The sequence below is a fragment of the Lemur catta genome, chromosome 19, assembly GCF_020740605.2.
Source record: "Lemur catta isolate mLemCat1 chromosome 19, mLemCat1.pri, whole genome shotgun sequence".
Classification (NCBI taxonomy): Eukaryota; Metazoa; Chordata; class Mammalia; order Primates; family Lemuridae; genus Lemur; species Lemur catta.
The window spans coordinates 32,278,868-32,296,008 of NC_059146.1; the positions used below are offsets into that span (position 1 = coordinate 32,278,868).

At 59.2% G+C, this 17,141-nt stretch overlaps 1 protein-coding gene across 2 annotated transcripts; it reads right to left on the reverse strand.

Moving 5' to 3' along the window:
- Positions 1-203: 203 nt before the first annotated feature.
- On the reverse strand, positions 204-13,396 carry MAG (myelin associated glycoprotein). 2 transcript variants are annotated; one of them, XM_045532335.1, is made up of 11 exons: positions 13,313-13,396; positions 11,468-11,522; positions 11,002-11,070; positions 10,484-10,852; positions 9,002-9,298; positions 8,648-8,905; positions 7,325-7,585; positions 2,861-3,148; positions 2,569-2,665; positions 1,678-1,777; positions 204-711 (listed from the first exon to the last, which is right to left on the reverse strand). In XM_045532335.1, the coding sequence occupies exons 3-11, from the start codon at positions 11,045-11,047 to the stop codon at positions 547-549; spliced, it is 1,881 nt and encodes a 626-aa protein (XP_045388291.1). In that variant the 5' UTR covers positions 11,048-11,070; positions 11,468-11,522; positions 13,313-13,396; the 3' UTR covers positions 204-546. The 2 variants fall into 2 exon arrangements, with proteins under 2 accessions (XP_045388291.1, XP_045388292.1); XM_045532336.1 differs by lacking the exons at positions 204-711; positions 11,468-11,522; positions 13,313-13,396 and adding an exon at positions 1,373-1,405 and having other exon boundaries at positions 11,002-11,047.
- Positions 13,397-17,141: the final 3,745 nt, after the last annotated feature.

Below are 17,141 nucleotides of genomic sequence, written 5' to 3' on the forward strand. Positions count from 1 at the left end.
TCAAACCGGACCCAGCCTGCAGCTGCCAGTTCAGAGTGGGAACAAGTTGATGGCGGTCGGCCAGGGCTCAGGACTGGAGTCCCCGGGCCCTTGGTCCTACACAGGGCCCAGCAGAGAGCAAAGAGGAACTCTGATTATTCTAGAGACAGCGAGATAGAGGCTCCCCAAGGATGGGTCAAAAAGCATAAGGATCTAGACTGGTATTTGGCTTCGGGGCATTTATTTCATGTCCCTTGTGTAAAGGCCCTGGGGCCAGGTGTGGGGGCAGGTGACCAGGCAGGGGCAGCAATAAATAACATGGACAGACGAGCTCCCCTCCAGACAGACGAGGTTAAAGGAGGTTGGAGGGGAGCTGTGGTGGGGTGTGGGTGCCGGCAGGGAGGGCTGGGAAGGAGGGGAGGCCAGGCCCCAGGACCTCACTGGCACCTGCCCCAGCCCCTTCCTGCCCCGCCCCCTGCTACTTTAGGGAGGAAGGGAGCCCGCAGCCAGTGGGGGCCAGCGAGGGTCCTGAGGGGGGGGTGGCCACACGGGCTGCCCCCAGCTCCGTCACTTGACGCGGATTTCAGCATACTCAGCTAGCTCCTCCGTCAGAGTGTAGCTGTCCTTGGTGGGTCGTTTTCCCAGGTCCGAGTGGGAGTAGCTCAGGTCCAGCTCCGGGGGCTCCCCCCGAAGGCCCAGCAGCCTCCTCTCAGACCCCAGGCGCCTCTCACTCTGCGAGGGGACACAGCCCGTTAGCAGGCCCGTCCCCACCGTCTCCCGACACGAAGGCTGAGTGTTTGTGCTCCCCTGGCGCCTGAGTGCAGAGAAGCGCCCTGTGACCCTCCTTCCTCAAAGAGCGTCACCCAGTGAGCCCCGCAGCCACCGGGTCCCACTCTGGAGCCTTTGCTGGGGCTCCTGCCCTCCTCGCTGCTGAGCTGGAAATGTGCCCACAAACTCAGTTTCTCCAGGAAGCCTTCTTCCACATAGGAATTTTGGGGGCACACAGTTTAACCCCTAACACCTTCCCACATTAAAGCCACCTAGTCGGGCTCCCACCTCTCCCAATGTGGGGAATGGCTGGCTCAGGAGCTCCCCCGCCCCGTGTCTGCACCTGGCGTGGGCTCCCTCCTCAATCTGGGGGGTCCTGCGGGCGAGCCTGGGGCTTCCCCATCACGCTGTCCTTCCCCCGCCCCACAGGCATTTGGACACACGCACGGACGGTGGCCACAGACAGGAGGGAGCAGCAATGGGACTGAACAGACAGGGCCAGACTCAGCCAGAGACCGCCTTGGACGCCTGGCGGGGACGCACACACAGGCACGCCCACCCCAAGGCCCAAGGAGGGCCCAGAGGCAGGCACACTGAGGCCCCTGGAACCTACCTCCTGGGGCGCTCAGTGACATTCCTGGGTAGAGACCTCTCTGGACTATTGGAGAAGGAAATGCAGTCACAGACACAGGCAGGGAGGGTGAGGGCTCCCTTGGGCCCCACACCCTGTAGTCCCCTACACAGCCTCTGCCTGGACCTCCTCCCCAGCCTCCAGGTCCAACCCAGCCTCCCACTTCCCACTCGCTTCCTCTCCTCCTCTGAGAGGCTGCCACCACCCACACCCCCAGCTTCATAGGCTCTTCCCAGGCCCCTGGTGTCCCTGGCATCTGGTCCCCAGCTGGCTGTGGGCTGCAGGGCCCTTGTCCTCACCTCGTACTTCTCCGGTGCCCCAGAGATGCGGAAGTCACTGCTGAACAGGACGGGGGGGTTGTCCCCTGCCGAGAAGCTGGGGCTCTCTGTCACATTCTTTCTGCAGGGGAGGACAAGTCAGCCCCAGTGGGCCTCCCAGGCCCCCCTCTCCCCTCCCTGTCTGCACCCCCATCTACCTTAGGAGTTGGGCCTAAGGGACCCCAAAGCTGCTCCCACTGTCTCTCTAGGATGGGGCAAACCGCCTCTCCAGAAGGACCAACCTCCTCTTGGGCACCGCGGCCCACCCCTCCCGTGGCTGGGACTTCTGCCCTGGCTGAGAACCCGGGCCCTGGTCTCTGCCACTTTTTAGGACCCTGGTCTGGATTCTCTGAGTTCCCTCATGTGCTCTGGGTCTGTCTGCCCCTCTTGCTGCCAGGATGTGGAACAAGGAGGTTAATTCACTTTCAGGACAGCTGATGCGTGTGTGTCACAAGGAAGAAAAGTGGCTGCGGCTCAGGGGTGCCAGGTGGTGTGGCCTGGAGCTGGGGAGTGTTTTTGTTGCCACAGATGTGTGTAATCTTTAGTGCTTCTGGGCAAAACTGGAACTGACGCTGTGGCTGCAGGGGTCCCTGGGCTTTCCTCTCCCACTGGAGTATGTGGGGGGCGGTGGGGGGTCCCCTGGAGACAGGAGGCCAGGCCATGGCAGGGGTGCGGGGAGACGGGCAGCGACTGATGCTGTAAACAGTGGCTGCCGTCACAGGAGCCCCCCTGCCCCGCGTCCAGCTGAACACTCTCCCGGCAGGATCCACCCTCCCCACAGACAGCGCCGCCCTCCCTGCCCCCCCTCAGCCTCCAACCCCGCCTCAAGCCCCCTTTGGAGACTGCCCGGCCCGAGATCACCCTGGCACTCACTTCCTGCGCGTCTGGGTGATGTAGCAGACGATGGCAATCAGGATGGCGAAGGCGACCACGGCTCCCACGGGCCCAATCTTGGCCCACATCAGCCGGTCTGAGGACAGAGAAGACGCAGGCTCCCTCAGGGGTGCTGGTGGCCGGGAGGACACCTGGGTCCTCAGGAGGCACGCTGGGATGACAGTCAAAAGACTCACGTAGCCGGCGCATCCTGGCACTGACTGACCAGCGCGGGGGCTCCTGGCTCCAGGTGCAGTCCCTCCCGTGCCCCCCCCCGGGCCACGCCACTCACGGGCTCCCTGGAAGGGCAGCTCCAGGCTCTTGGTGCCGTAGAGGTTCCTGGAGGTGCAGATGACCCGGGGCGGGGCCTGGGCCTGGCCGCGCAGCGTGAGGATGCTGGTGAGCAGGAGGCCGCTGCGCTCCGAGTACACGAACTCCCGCTCCGTCTCGTTCACGGTCACGTTGCGCGACGGCAGCTCAAAGGCCACAGACGGCTCCGGGTTGGACTTCACCACGCACAGGCACTGCACCGTGTCTCGGGCCGCCGCACAGTGCGACTCCAGGAGGATCACGGGGGCGACTGCGAGGGAAAGACCGAGACTGCGAGTGGCCTGGGGCCGGCGTGGGGCTGCGGCTGGGGGGACTCCTCGGCTGACACCAGACCAGGGTGGCCGAGGGTGGGGGCGGTAGCCAGTTCCCCCCACTTTGTTCTGTGTCCTGAGAAACCCAGAGGGCCTTGACCGCTCTGCGACCCGGCCAGCTGCATGTTTCCCCACAGGCGTGAACCCAAGATGGGGCCTCGGACATTCCCAGGCTCTGAGGAAGGGGTTCAGGTTGTTGTCCACAACACTGAAAGAAACTAGCCCGGCCCTGAGCCAAAGTCCTTAAACCCTCCTATAAACCCCGTACCCAGAACGCTCGGTGGAGACACAGCTGGGCAGAACACCCCTTTCTCTCGCTGCCTGCAAGGACACTCCGTGGCACTCTGTAAGGTCCCCTAGTAAATGCACTGGACTGATCGCCCTGGCATTTTGTGCTTCTTTCCGGAATCCAGATCAGCCCCATCTCAGGACAGGTTGGGGCACTCCCTTGTGGAAACCTCCCTAGTCACCCCAAAGCGGGCGACTCCAGCCTCAGGTTCGGCCTGGGAGGAGGAGCACCCCGCAGAGGTGAGCCGTGTTCCCGCTTTGCTTGCTCTCTTACGCCTCTGTGTTCACCTTGTGACATAGTCAGATTATGGCACTCCTGCTCAAAACCCTCCTCCGCTGGCTCCCTGGATCACTTAGAATAAAATCCAAATTGTTTGGTCTACAAGGCCCCTCAGGCCCTGGCCACACTCCTTCTCCTTCTCTCCCGACCCCCAGCTCAGTCCTTTGCAGCCACACTGGCCTCCTTGCCGTTTCTCAGGCTCAGAGCTCTTTCCTGCCACAGTGTCTTTGTGTCTCTCCTTCAACCTGGAACACCTGCCTCGAATACCTGCGGAACAGCCTCCCCCCTCCCTGCAGGTCCTGCCTCTGAGCACCCTGGAAGCTGTGCTCCCTCCGCTCATCATCCACTTCTGTCACTTGTCCCCTACCCATGTCACATGCTGATGTGGCTGGTCTCTTATTTCCACCAAGACAACTTGCTCTGTCTCCTCCCTGCGCCCACTGAGCGGGGAGCAGCTCCTGAGCTCCCCCATCCCCCAGCCTCCTTGGGCCCTCGGCCTCCCCTACCTCTACTCCCCACTTTCAGCCTGTCCTGCACCACCCCCATTGCCGCCAGCACCAAACACCACCCTCCACCCAAAGCCATTCTGTTGAGCTTTGCTTTTCTGCCATTTGATTACAAAAATAGTACTGGTGTGGTTTTTTTTCCTTTCATTTTCCAAAATAAGAAGTTACATTATAGCATCGAATGTCTCTTTTTCAGCTGTATTCTCTTTCCCTCCTCTGCTTGCTGTAGACTGAGCACCGGTCTCAGTTCTGGCCCAAACCCACTCACACACCGGCAAAAGACCCCTGGCCCACCTACTAACAAACCTGAACTAAAAATAGATCAAACTTTTTTAAAACTTTCTACTCAAGACATCCCTGCCGGTGCTTCAGTGACAAGCGTCAAGGGCAGCACCCTGCCTGTGCATGTGCGCGGTAGCTCCGAGGGCAACCTGGAAGAACTCTGAACCCCTGAGGTGACACAAGACAAACCCCAAAGACAAAGGTACAAAGGATGTGGAGTTAGGGACGGGAAGGCTGCGGCTGGAGTCCCAGCGCTGCCACCTGCTGGCTGGCCGCGGCCACGCAGCACCCCTGGGCCTCCGCGGTGCCGTTCTCAAGTGCACAGACAGGGCTCAGGGTCCTCAACTCACAGGGGGCTACGGGACTCCGACGGTGGGCGCGTAAATGTGTCATGAACACCCCACATCCCACCCAAGTACTATGGCCAGACAGCTTGAACCGTCCCGGCAGAGGGAGCCCCGGAGCAAAGCCTCAGCGGCAGAACACACGGCAGATACCCAACCTGGAGTCCAAAGGGAACATCAGTGGGAAAAGACAATGGCATCTATGGAGCACATAGCAGTGTCAGGCGCTGGGGACACTCAGCGCAATTCTCCTAGTCCTCACAGCTGCCTCTGTGGAAACTGTATTCAAACCCTTTTCCAGAGGATGGGGCTGAGGGTTGGCAAAGGTGAAGTCACTTGCCTGAGGTCACACAGCAAGACGGAGACAGAGCTGGGATTCAGCCCTGGACACTGGCAACACTTCAGTTTCCTTGTGTTAAACTGGGGTGAAGAACTGTCCTCTGTCCCCATTTCACGTGGTTGTGAGAACAAAATAGGTAAATACGTAACGTGCTCAGACTAGTCCCCCACACGTTGCAAGCGCTCAGCGGGGGTGGACGCCGCCTGCACGGCCCATGCTGTGCGGGTCCCTGGGGTTGGCAGGTAGGACAGGTGGGTGCCCTGCCCAAGGATCACCCACCACTGTCAGCGAACATTAAAGCCCTGGTGCCGGGGGACATCAGGTGCACGGACAGAGGGTGGCACTTTGACACTGGCCTTGGCGAGGAGTGCGGAGCTAGCAGGTGGGGCAGGGGGACAGGGCCACCGTGCCCCTCCACTCCAGCAGGTTGAAGGCCACCCACTCCCAATCTGTTTGTTTGATTTCAAGAGAAGCCAGATGAAGTGAGTGCTTGGGTGTCCAGGGCTGTGAGGAGGGGAAGCCGCCGGAAGTCTAACAGCTGGGGCAGACAGGAGTCTAGAAGAATCCTGGCTCTGACCAACCTTCCTAGCTACATGGCTACATGGCTTCCGGAATTCTGACCTTTAGTTTTCTCCCCAGTGAAGACGGATAATAATAACACACACCTGTTTCACAGCGTGACCACAGGGACCACGAGATAACCCCTGCGGAGGATGCAATTCCTTAAGAATGTTTGCTGTCTGCTGCTAATTACACAGGAGGGGTCTGTGGCTGAGCTGAGGACGCAAGTGAGATGCTGGTGCTCATGTGCAGAGGCTTCCGTCAGATCCTCAGAGGCTTCCCTGGCTCTGACACACAAGCACCACCGGCGTGGGGTGTAACGGGAGAACGGGTCAGCCAGCCCTGACGGCACACAGGGACGGGAGAGCGGGGTACCGTACAGCCACCCGCCACGACTGAGGGGGCAGAGCCACGGGCGAACACGCTGGAAGATCATTGTCTCAGAGGAGCGGGCCGCCTCAGCTCTGCCATGGGAGGTGGCCCTGCAGCCATGAGCCAGGACTACCATGTACTGATTACGGCCACGTGCAGCGTACTGAGCACGTGCCACGGAGCGGACACGCGACTGAGTGCTTTACCTGTTGAATCTCATTGAACCTTCTGGCAAACTTGTGTGGGGAGGGCCATCGTAGGAGGAGTTTCGAGACTAATGCCAGAGGCCAGAAAGGAGCTGAGGAGGAAACGGGGGAAAGGGAAACTCGAGGGGGGAGCTGCTTGAGGAAGGGGCGTGCACACTGACAGGGGAGCTGCACCTGGGAGGGCTGGCGGGGCGCGGAGGTCAGGGGAGGTGCTGGTTTGCAGAGCGGTGGTGAGTTTCATTTCCAAGAGAGTAGCTTTCTATGTGCCTCCGTCTCATTTCTCTAGCTACACTGTATCTGTTAACAAGCTTGCTGTCCTCTCAGTCCTATCTCCCACCTCCCACAGAGCTGAACAGCCCTTTGCACATAACAGTTGCTCCATCAATGTATTCTGATGTCAGAACTTAGGATGAGGTCAACTTTGGGTGGTACAGAAGAGTGAAGCCATACCACCGGGATTTAAATCTCAAATTATGCTATTTTCTTAGCCGTGTGACCTTGGGCAAATGGCATAACGTCTCTGGGCCTCAGTTTCCTTCTCTGTAAACTAGGGACAGTAATCGAACCTCTCATAAGGATGTCATGAGGATGAAATGAGTGGGTCCCTGTGCAGTGCTTCCAACAGTGCCTAGAACGTAGCAACGCTCTACCAGGGTTAGACATCACGGGTATTGTTTTAGTTCATGCAGAGGTTCGGTGGCCACAGAATCCAGAAATCTACCTGGTCAAAAGCCCACCCTAGGATGCAGAAACACAGTATTCTCAGTTGGGATTTCCATTTTCTTGCTGTGAATTCAGCTTCCCTGCCCTCCCTATCTGCGGGTGAGGAAGGGCAAGGCTGACACCGGCTGGGACACATGGTCACCTCTCAGTAATCCAGGTGTCCCCCATCGGGCCATCCATCTGGGAGTGGGGGTGGACGTGGGGGGTACTCACACTCCACAGACAGGTTGAAGGCAGTGGCCCTCTGGCCGTACTGGTTCTCAGCCACACACCAGTACTCCCCGTCGTCCTCAGGCTTCACTGCCGGCAGCTCCAGCTGCAGTTCGCTCTCGTAGATGACGGTGGCCAGGATCTGCTTCTCCTTGAAGATGGTGAGAATAGGGTCCGGGTTGCTCTGTGTAGAGCACAAGATGGAGACCGTCTCCCCCTCCACGGCCACCATTGTCCCGTTCACCGTCGGCTTCCAGGGTGCATCTGGGGGCCAGGACAGGGAGCTGATGGTCAGAAACAGAAGGTGCTTCTCCGGCCAGCCAACTCCCCCTGCCTCAAACATGACTCCAGATACCCCGAACCCAGCACACTAGTTCAGGATGGCTCAGGTAACCCCAGTCCTGGCTGGCTTGTGTGCAAGAACAGGGGCTTTGCAGCCAGAGTGCCTGTCTTTGGATCCCCTTCCAAGCTGTGTGTGGACCCATGTCTTAATACCTCTGGGCCTCACTTTTCTCATCTGGAAAATGGGTTTAATAATAGTTCCAACCTCACAGAGATGATCCTCCAACATTCACTGAGAACTGCTGAGTAATAGGCACTGTTGTAGCTTGAACAAAGCCCATGTGGGGAGACGCTACATAAGTAAATAAAATATGTATGTAGCAAGATGGGGGCAAGTTCTGCGATGAAAAATAAATGGGGCCAGAGGATGGGACATCAGGGTAGTTACAGTTTTAGACAGGACGGTGAGGGACAGTGTCCGTGAGCCTGGAAGGAGCCTAGCAGGGGGGCCTGGGGATGAGTGTGTGTGAAGCATCAGGCACTGTGGAGTACATGTTGGCTGTGGCTGTCCCTGTTGTTATCCTCAGCCCCGGGCACTCTGCCTCAATAAACATTTGGAATGAACGAATGGCCCCTTCTTAGTTCCCAGCTAAGAATCCTGTCCTGACCAGCACACTTCTGGCCACGCCATAATGTCTATGTGCACATAAGGGCCCCGGTGAGGCCTGGGGTCCCTTCAACTCTCCATTAGAACTACAACAGGGTTCATTTTAAAAATGCAGGTTCCCAGGCCAGGCCCACATCTACACCAGGCCCACCCAGGGCTGCCCCCAGGAAACTGTATTTAACAGGGGACAGGGATGGAAATTGTGTCTTCTGATCGTGCCTTGCAGTAAGAGCGGTGCACGGCAGGTGCACCAGATACTGGAGGAGACAGAAGGAATCTTGACCTGCAGCCTCAGCTGCGTCTCCGGCCCCCGCTCGCCCTGGGTGAGGCCGCTCTGCCCTCATCGCTCTGCCGTGGGTCCCCCTCGTGCGACTCACACATGACGCTGAGCTCCACGGTGCGGTTGTCCTGACCGTAGGCATTCTCTGCCAGGCAGGCGTAGACACCGTCCTCCTCGGGGGTCACCTCGTCCAGCTCCAGCAGCAGGCTCTCGGCCACGGCCTCCCGCAGCACCGTCCCGTCCCGCATCCAGGTCAGCAGCGGCAGGGGGTTGCTGTCAGCCCCGCAGAGCAGGCTGACGTGGGAGCCGTCGATGGCCTCCACCGACGAGTTCATCTCCACGATCACCGGGGGGTCTGAGGCCCGCGACACCACCCGAGGTTAGCGGGCAGGTGCGGCAGACCCGGCCCCGCCCCGCCCCCAGCCCGCCCCCGGCCCGCACCCAGGCTCACACTTGACGTCCAGGCTGGCGTAGCCCTCGAACTGCAGGGTGGTGTTGGGGAAGGAGGCCTGGCAGCCCAGCCGGTGGCCGTTGGCCTCCCTGGTGGGCACAAAGTGCAGCAGCGACACCTGCACCCAGGTGCCCTCATCCTCCCGCAGCCGACCCAGCACCGCCGGCTCGCCCAGCCCTTCGTGGCCCAGCCAGCTCAGCTCTGGGCGCAGCTCTGGGCAGTTGTCTGGCACCAGGCAGCTGACCTCCACCTCCGTGCCTGCCACCACCTCCGGGGGCACCACGATGTTGGGGGTGTCTACACGAGGTGGGGAGAAGGAAGGATGAGGAAGCAGCACTGGGCTTCGGGTCACCCCCACCCTGTCCAACTCCCCCATCTCTGGGTACAGAATTCCCTTCCACCTTCCCCTTCTAGGTTACCCTTGGCCCAGAAACCCTCCGCAGACCCAGCCAGGGGGAATAAGTAACAGCAGCTGCCTGAGCACCCCACAGCACTTAGCTTGCCCGGTCCTGGCAGCGATGCCAGCAGGTGCTAGTATTTTGCTGATTTTGCAAATGAGGAAACTGAGGCCACAGCTAGTACCGGGTAAAACTGGGCTCCTCTCTCCTCTCCCATGTGAGCTTTGCTTTTCTCCTTCCACCTGCGTCTGTGTGTATGTCGTGTGTGGTGTGGTGAGTGCTGTATGTAGCGTGTGGTGTGCGTAGGGCCTGTGGGGTGTGTGTGTGTGTGTAGGGTGTGTGTGTGCACGCGTGTGTGCTGCACCTGTGTGGCCTCTTCCCACACCAGGGCTGTCACCTGGCTCCTCCTACAGACTCCAGCCGCAGGGAAACCCGGGTCCAAGGGCTCCCAGCCGTGGGCCTCGCAGACATTGGGCAGAGGGCCCTATTCTGATTGCCAAATCTGGCCATAGCTGCATGTTATTTGGCCTGGCCTAAAAAAATTTTTTTTAATATCTGAATTAGCTGATATTTAATAATGAAGAGATTACATTAAAAAATCTGTAATTAACAATTCCGAGGGCTGACAGCAGTGGGCCTGCTTTTCGTTAGCCAGAGCTGGGTGCCGGTGCCAGGCCCTGCTCTGAGCTTTGACGACTATTCACTCATCAGCTGTAAGTGCTGTTCTTGTCCCTGTTTCACAGAGGAGGAGACCAAGGCCCAGGGACGGTAAGTGACTTGCCCAGGGTGACCTTGCTCAAGCGGGGATCCAGAGGCCTTGCCCCCAACCCCTGGGCCCCACCGGGTTGTTTCTAGAAGAGTAAGAGCACCTGTGTTCCTCTGAGGGCAGCAAGACTATTTTGGGCCCTGCTTTGTTCATCTCTGTCGTCTGCACGGTCTGTGGCGTTGAGCTTTGCACCCCCGGCCAAACCAGCGCCTCCCAGATCTGCCATCCACCCTCCTGGGAGGTGCTGGGGAGGACAGCCCTGCCTGCCACGGCGCTGCCCCAGCCCCTCGGTGCCCGCACGACCTCTGGGGGACTCACTGATGACGTCCAGGACGCTGTGCTCGGAGAAGGTGTACTGGTTGTAGCCCCCCAGGTCCCCACGGAAGTAGTACTTGCCGCCCAGCTCGGGGCTGACGCTGCTGAGCAGGAGGGTGCAGTTGCGCAGGCCCAGGTCCCCCAGGAGGCGGCTGCGGCCCTGGAAGCTCTCGTGGACGACTTGGGTGCGTGACTTGAAGACCACCGGGGGGTAGTTCTTGGGGTAGGGGCTATTGAAGTACCAGACGCCGTGCACGACCGCAGGCCGCAGCTCGTCGGGGAAGTCGAAGCGGCAGGGGATGGAGACGCAGGTGCCCTCGAAGGCTGAGATGGACGAGGGCATCCAGGCCCCCCAGTGACCCCCGCGGGAGGCTGTGGGAGAGCAGGGGCACTGAGGCTGAGGGTCGTGTCCCCCATGGATCACCCCCTCCCGCTCCCATCACCTGCCACTGGCCTTGGGGGGCCAGGGACCCCCAGAAACAGCCCCAGCCTGCTCAGGGGCCAGGACCCCCAGCCATTACCTGAAATCATAATCCAAAACAGCGGCAGTGCCGTGAGGAATATCATTTTGTGCAGCAAGTGAGCGACAGCTGGGGAGAAGAGGAGAGGGTCAACCCCGTCCAGGGCGCGTGAGGGGGTGTTCTGTGTCAAGGGTTCAGGAAGGGGCCTGCTTGGGTGTGAGCTGCTCCTGCTATTATTTATAACTTTTTATAATTACAAACACATGGCATTGGCCGTGTGCCAGGCCCCAGTGCTTTACTTCACTCTATTAACTCATCTGATGTCTCTGAGGCAGGTGCAATTATTAGCCTCGTTGTATAGCCAAGGCCCAGAGAGGTTAAGTAACTTGCCCAAGACCACACAGCTGGTTGGCAGTCTTACCCACCAAGCCGTCCTGTCTCTAGGCAGCGGTGATGTCCTGATGACTATGGCCAGGAGGAATCAAGGGAAGCCAGGAGGAAGGGGAAGGTGGTACCCGACCCTCACCTCAATCTCCCTGAGTGGGGAATGTCCTCTGGTTCCACTGAGGCTGCCAGCCAACCTGGAAGGAGAGTCGGATGGGAGCGAGGGGGCAGCGGCCCGAGCACCCACCGCCCTGCGCTTGCAGCGTCTCCTGCACGGGTGGCGGCGTGTTGCAAGGCTGCCCACGTGGCCTCTGTTTCCCGTGGACGCTCGGGACCCTCCCACACAGCCGCAAAGCTACTCACAGCGACACCTCCCCCCAAGCTGGGATGTGGGAGAACTGTGGGGAGGGGAGGAGACAGCAGCATGGGGCGCGAGGCAGGGGGTGTGGCGAGCGGGGCGAGGGAGCAGATGTCCCACGGCTGAGGCCCGGGGGTGGCCACAGGGACTCGGTCCCATCAATGACTGGGTTTCACGGCATCAGCATTCCCAACATGCCGTGTGAATTCCTGCCGCCCTCTCCCACCCCACAGACGGCCCCTGGTGTCCCCACCCTCTCCAGAGGCCAGTGCCCGGTACAAAAGAGTCCTGTTCCCTTGGGGAGAGGGAGCCTCATCCTGGGGGGCCTGCCAGGGTAGGTGGGGAGTGAGACAGGAGTCAGGCACTCCTGGCTGGGCTTTGAGGGGGCCAGGAAGGACTGGGGTGGGTGTTTATGAGCCTTTGGCACCCGGCTGCTCTGTGTGTCGCCTCAGGGCTGGAGCCAGGGTTTCCAAGCGGCTGCTTTTCCCAGCCTCCGCTGCCCTCTTCCCACAGTCACAGACTCCTGCACAGTCAGACACATCCGAACGCTGGTGTGAAATGTGACGGGTCTCGTCCCAGCTGGAAGGAGAGGCTCACACAACAGAGACACTCGCAGGCACAGAGACCCCTGTCCCCACAGAGATGTGCCAGCCCTCACACAGCCACAGCGGCACACCTGGGCTCCGCACACACCTGGACAGACACGGGGCCTGGCATTCGGGCCCACCTGCAGCCCTGCCCGCGTGCCAGGCTCACAAAGACACAAGGACCTGCACACACACACTGAGCTGCAGCGACAGGCGGGTCCACCCAGACACACGCCGACGGGCACAAGGCAGATGCCGCCCTGGCACCTGCAACAGGACGGTGCAGGACAGACACAGGTGAGGGCCAGCGCACGGCCCACGCCGACGTGGGAAACGGGCACGCAGGCCATGCATGCCCAACGACTGAAACTGCTCTGGGGGGCGGGAGGGCAACACAGTCTTAGCTGTTACAACGTGTCGTGGTTCTCTAAAACGCCACGTCCACAGGCATGTATATGGCGTATCTGCCGTGTGAAAATTTCAGGGCAGGAATGGAACTAGGGAAAACACTCCAGAAGTTTCCCTGGGGGGGCATGATGAAAAAAGTTGAGAAACACTGATGCAGACAGACTCGCACCAGAGAGGTGCGTGGGAGGCCATGCACGTGTGCACACGCGAGCGCACACACGCCTGTCATGCGCCAGGTGCCAGAACCCGCTCGCTCACAGCCCACGGCCCCCACCCACTCCCACACCGCAGGGCGCCAGTGCCTGACCACCCCCAGCCCCAGGCACTTCCACCCCACCTGCCCACACTTGGGGGCCCCAGGGGAGCTGCTCTTGCAGAACCTCCAGCTACGAGGGGTGCCCAGGAGGGCCTTTTGTTCTTTCTCTCTGAGATTTCTTCCCAAAGCCCACTTCGTTGCTGTCCCTACAGTCGTCCCAGCCCATTCTCAAAGCAGGCCGAAACCACACCCTCCTGCGGCCTAAATTAGTGGCCATTCACAGTGACCCTCCTTCATCCAGAGCACCTGACCTTGCCCTGCTGTGGGTGGCCCGGGGCTCTGCTCCCCCGCGCCCCGGCCTCCCCGCGCAGTACTCACTTGGGTGCTCTTGCTTCTGCACCTCTGCACCCGCCGCCGGCCCAGCTTGCGGTCCCCTGCCTCCCAGGGTCTAGGCCCCCACTTGCCGGCCCCTCCCCTCCCCCCGGGTGCCAGGGGCCGCCTGCCTCCAGGGCCCAGCTCCTCCCTGCCCCCGGGGGAGGGGGGCACAAAGGGGCCCTTGTCACCACGGGGCTCGGACAGGGCAGCCTGATGCCTGGGTTCTACGAGCTCCTTCCTGGAGGGATGGGGGGCTGCCTTGCTCGTTCCCCGCTCCTCCGTCACTCTGCGCCCTGATTCTGGGTCTCTGGGGAGGCAGTCTAATCCCTCTGGAAGTCTCAGGCTGAGGGACAGGAGGCGTTGTCCTCTGGCAACGTCAGGTGTAACCTCAGTCCCAAGGGGCCAGCAGAGGCTGGTGTGGGCAGGGGGAGGAGACAGGGCCCTCCCGGCCTCCCCAGAGTGGCTTCCCCCTCAGTCATCCTGGTCCATTTTCCTCTTGGCTTCTCCTGCCATCTAAAACGACCATACATGTCAACTGTCTTCATGGGAACGCGAGCTCCATGAGAGCGGGGGCTTGGTTTGCATCCTTCTCGTGGACTGCAGCCTGTAGACTGGCTCCTGGCTCGCAGTTGGGCTTAATAAACATGGAGTGTGTGGCTGAATGTGTCCTTCAGAGACACCGTGGCATCTCTGGACTCGGGCCTTTGTACCTGTTGCTCCTTCTCCCTGAAAAGCTGTCCCCACCCCATGCACTGGCCACTCCGGCACTGGCCACAGCCGGCTCATCCTTCAGGCTCAGCTGCCCGGATGCGGCTCCCTGGGGAAGCCTCCTCCCGCCCCCGCCGCCAAGCCCTCCACTGCAGCGCTGTCCCTGCGCAGCCCCCTCGCGTCGTTCGTGCTCTTGGTGTGCTCGCCTCTCCGCTGGCCTGGGGGCTCTCAGAGGACAGGGCTCCGGCAGAAACCTGTTTGTGCCTCTCGTGCACCCTTGTGTCCCTGGAACGGTGCTGGGTGCAGAGGGCTGCGCTGACTCTGAGCTGGGTGAGGGCCCTCTGTGTGCAGATGCCACAGTGGTCCTGCTGCCACCACAGCCCCTCCCACTGGTCACGGCCTTTGCAAGATGGGGTGGGGGGAGCTGGAGGAGGTGTGACCAAGTTGTAGCAGTGGTTCGACCATGAGCTGTTCAGCCACACGGGGACACCTGTCCTCTTTCAGGCCGGAGCAGTAGGGAGGGAGGGTCCTTTCTCCAAGGGAGAACCCAGGGGGTGAGGGGCGGGAAATCCCTGGGACCAGGAGCGAGGAGTCAGGGGAAGGCTGGCTGGGGAGGGGGAGTCCCGCCCCCACCTCAGCTTCGTGATGTCAGACTCTGCCCGTGCCTTTCCCAGTCAGGGACAAAGGCCCATTGAGAGTGGGGTGGGGCTTGGACGCCTGGGTCCCGCGGGAGAAGAGAGGGGCCTGGTGCCTGGGCTGTGGGGGAGGACGCCGAGATCCTGGGGTGCTTGTACGTCACAGCCCTTAGTGTCAGCACCAACCCCGTGTGCCTGTGCGGTCTGGGGCTGCCTCTCCCCCCGGGGTGTGAGCCGAAGACTGCTCCGGGGGGAGGACGTGCAGGCAGGTGCGTCCGGAATCTCTCAGGGCTCCAGCCCACAGGAGCGAGTGAGAGGGAGGGGCTGGGTGCGGGGACGGCAGCCTGGAGAGCAGGTGCCCATCTGCAGGGGACCCAGGGTTAGTTTGCTGGTGCTGCCGGAACCAAGCACCACAAAATCAGAGGCTTAAAAAACAGAATTTACCGTCTCACAGTTCTAGAAGCTTCAAATCAGAAATGCAGGTGTTGCAGGGTCAGTCCCTTCTGAGGGCCTGTGAGGGAGGGTCTGCTCCAGGCCTCTCTCCTGGGCTTGTAGACGGCTGTCTTCGTCACCCATGGTGTTCTACCTGTGTACGTCTCTGTCCCAATTTCCCCTTTTTATAAGGACATCAGTCATATTGCATTAGGACCCACCACAACTATCTCATTTTAACTTGCAAAGGGTCCTCTCTGAAGCCCCTACCTCCCACTAAAATCACATTCTGACTTACTGGGGGTTAGGACTTCAACATGAATTTTGAGGAGAACACAGTTAAACCTGTAACAGCAGGAATTCAGATTTTTATGTGAAATGTCCTGGTTTTTAGGTATTAGCCCAATTTTATCTGAAATATTGTGCAGCTGGGCACAGTGGCTCACACCTGTAATTCTAGCACTTTCAGAGGCAGAGGTGGAAGGATTGCTTGAGCCCAGGAGTTGAAGACCAGCCTGGGCAACATATTCAGACCCTGCCTCTACAAAAAAAGATAAAAAATTAGCCAGGTGTGGCGGCACATGCCTGTAGTCCAAGCTACTCTGGAAGCTGAGGCAGGAGGATCGCTTGAGCCTGGAAGTTCAAGGCTGCAGTGAGCTATAATCACATCATTGCACTCCAGCCTGGGTGCTAGAGGAAGGTCCTATCTCTAAAATAAAATTAGATAAAATAAAATAAAAATTGTGTGGACCAAGCAAAACTCATCTCCAGGCAGAATCAAGCTCTCAGGCTTCCCCATGAAAGTCCCCTTGAAAGGGAGCTGGGACTTGGTCCAGCCAAGAGGCACATGCTGCCCTCAGTCGGTGCTGGCAGCTTCACACCATGGGTCCTCAAAGTGGGGCTCCCCCAACCCAAAATATCAGCATTGCCCTCGGGAACTTATTAGAAATGCAAGTTCTAGGGCCCCTCCCTGCACCTGCGGAACCAGGAACTCTGGTAGTGAGGCCCAGTGATCTGCATTCTACCAGGGATACTGTGATGCACACTAAATTTTGAGGGCCTCTGCTTTACATCCTCTCGCATCTCTTGGACCACCCTGGAGAACTGCTTGCCAGAGAGGGCTGAGAGCACCGGGGGTTATATGCAATTGGCAATTTCCGGTTTCCCACCTCCCAGGCCCTATAAGGAGGGGCTGGGAGAGGTCTTCACCCTCCCCTGTCAATACTCATCCTTTAGATTTATGTGGCATTTGTCAGTTTCCAAAACAATTTCACACTCATCCCCTTGGCTGGACAGCTCCACAGCCAGATGAGCTAAGTGCTAAAAAGATGCTTCTCCCCTTTTAAAGACGAGGAGGCGGAGCTCCGGCTGGGAAGAAGATGCAAGTAAGGTGCTTCGGAAACAGGAGGCCAAGCTCTCCCCAGATCCTTTCTCCCCAACTTTTCACCTTCTCTTGAAAAAAATCAGCAGGTCTAGCCAGCTTTGCCCACTTGCGGGCATGGCAGCCAACTCTTGGAATCGTCTTCCGATGGGCCCAGGCCTCCCACCCCGTCCATGCCCAACATCGAGGCTAAGGGTCAGTGTCGTTTACCGTCATGCGAGTGCCCGAGTTTTCTTATACGCTAAGAGGATAGTGAAATACATCATGTGTCTCTGTTTCTATCCAAAGTGGGGCAATCAGAATGAGAGAGATACTGTTTTCGAGAAGAATGGGAGGGAACTTAATTCCCTGTGGAGGTGAACCATATTGCTAAGCGTTTCAAGTGCAAAGTATATCCTTACTGAGAGAATACATTTTAAGGTGCTCCTCCAACACAAATCCAACCTGCCTCACTGGTTTACTAGATCCTGAAGGTCATGGTTCTCAAACTGTTTGGTCTTAGGATTCCTTTACCCTCCGAAAAATTTTTGAGACCTCCAAAAAGCTCATGTATAGTTGCTTAATGTATTAGAAAGTGACATTGGGAATTTTTAAAGCCCAAGATACACAAGCACACAATCCCTCAGCCAACACAGCGATGATGTCATCACGTGTCATGAAGCTTCTGGAAAACTCC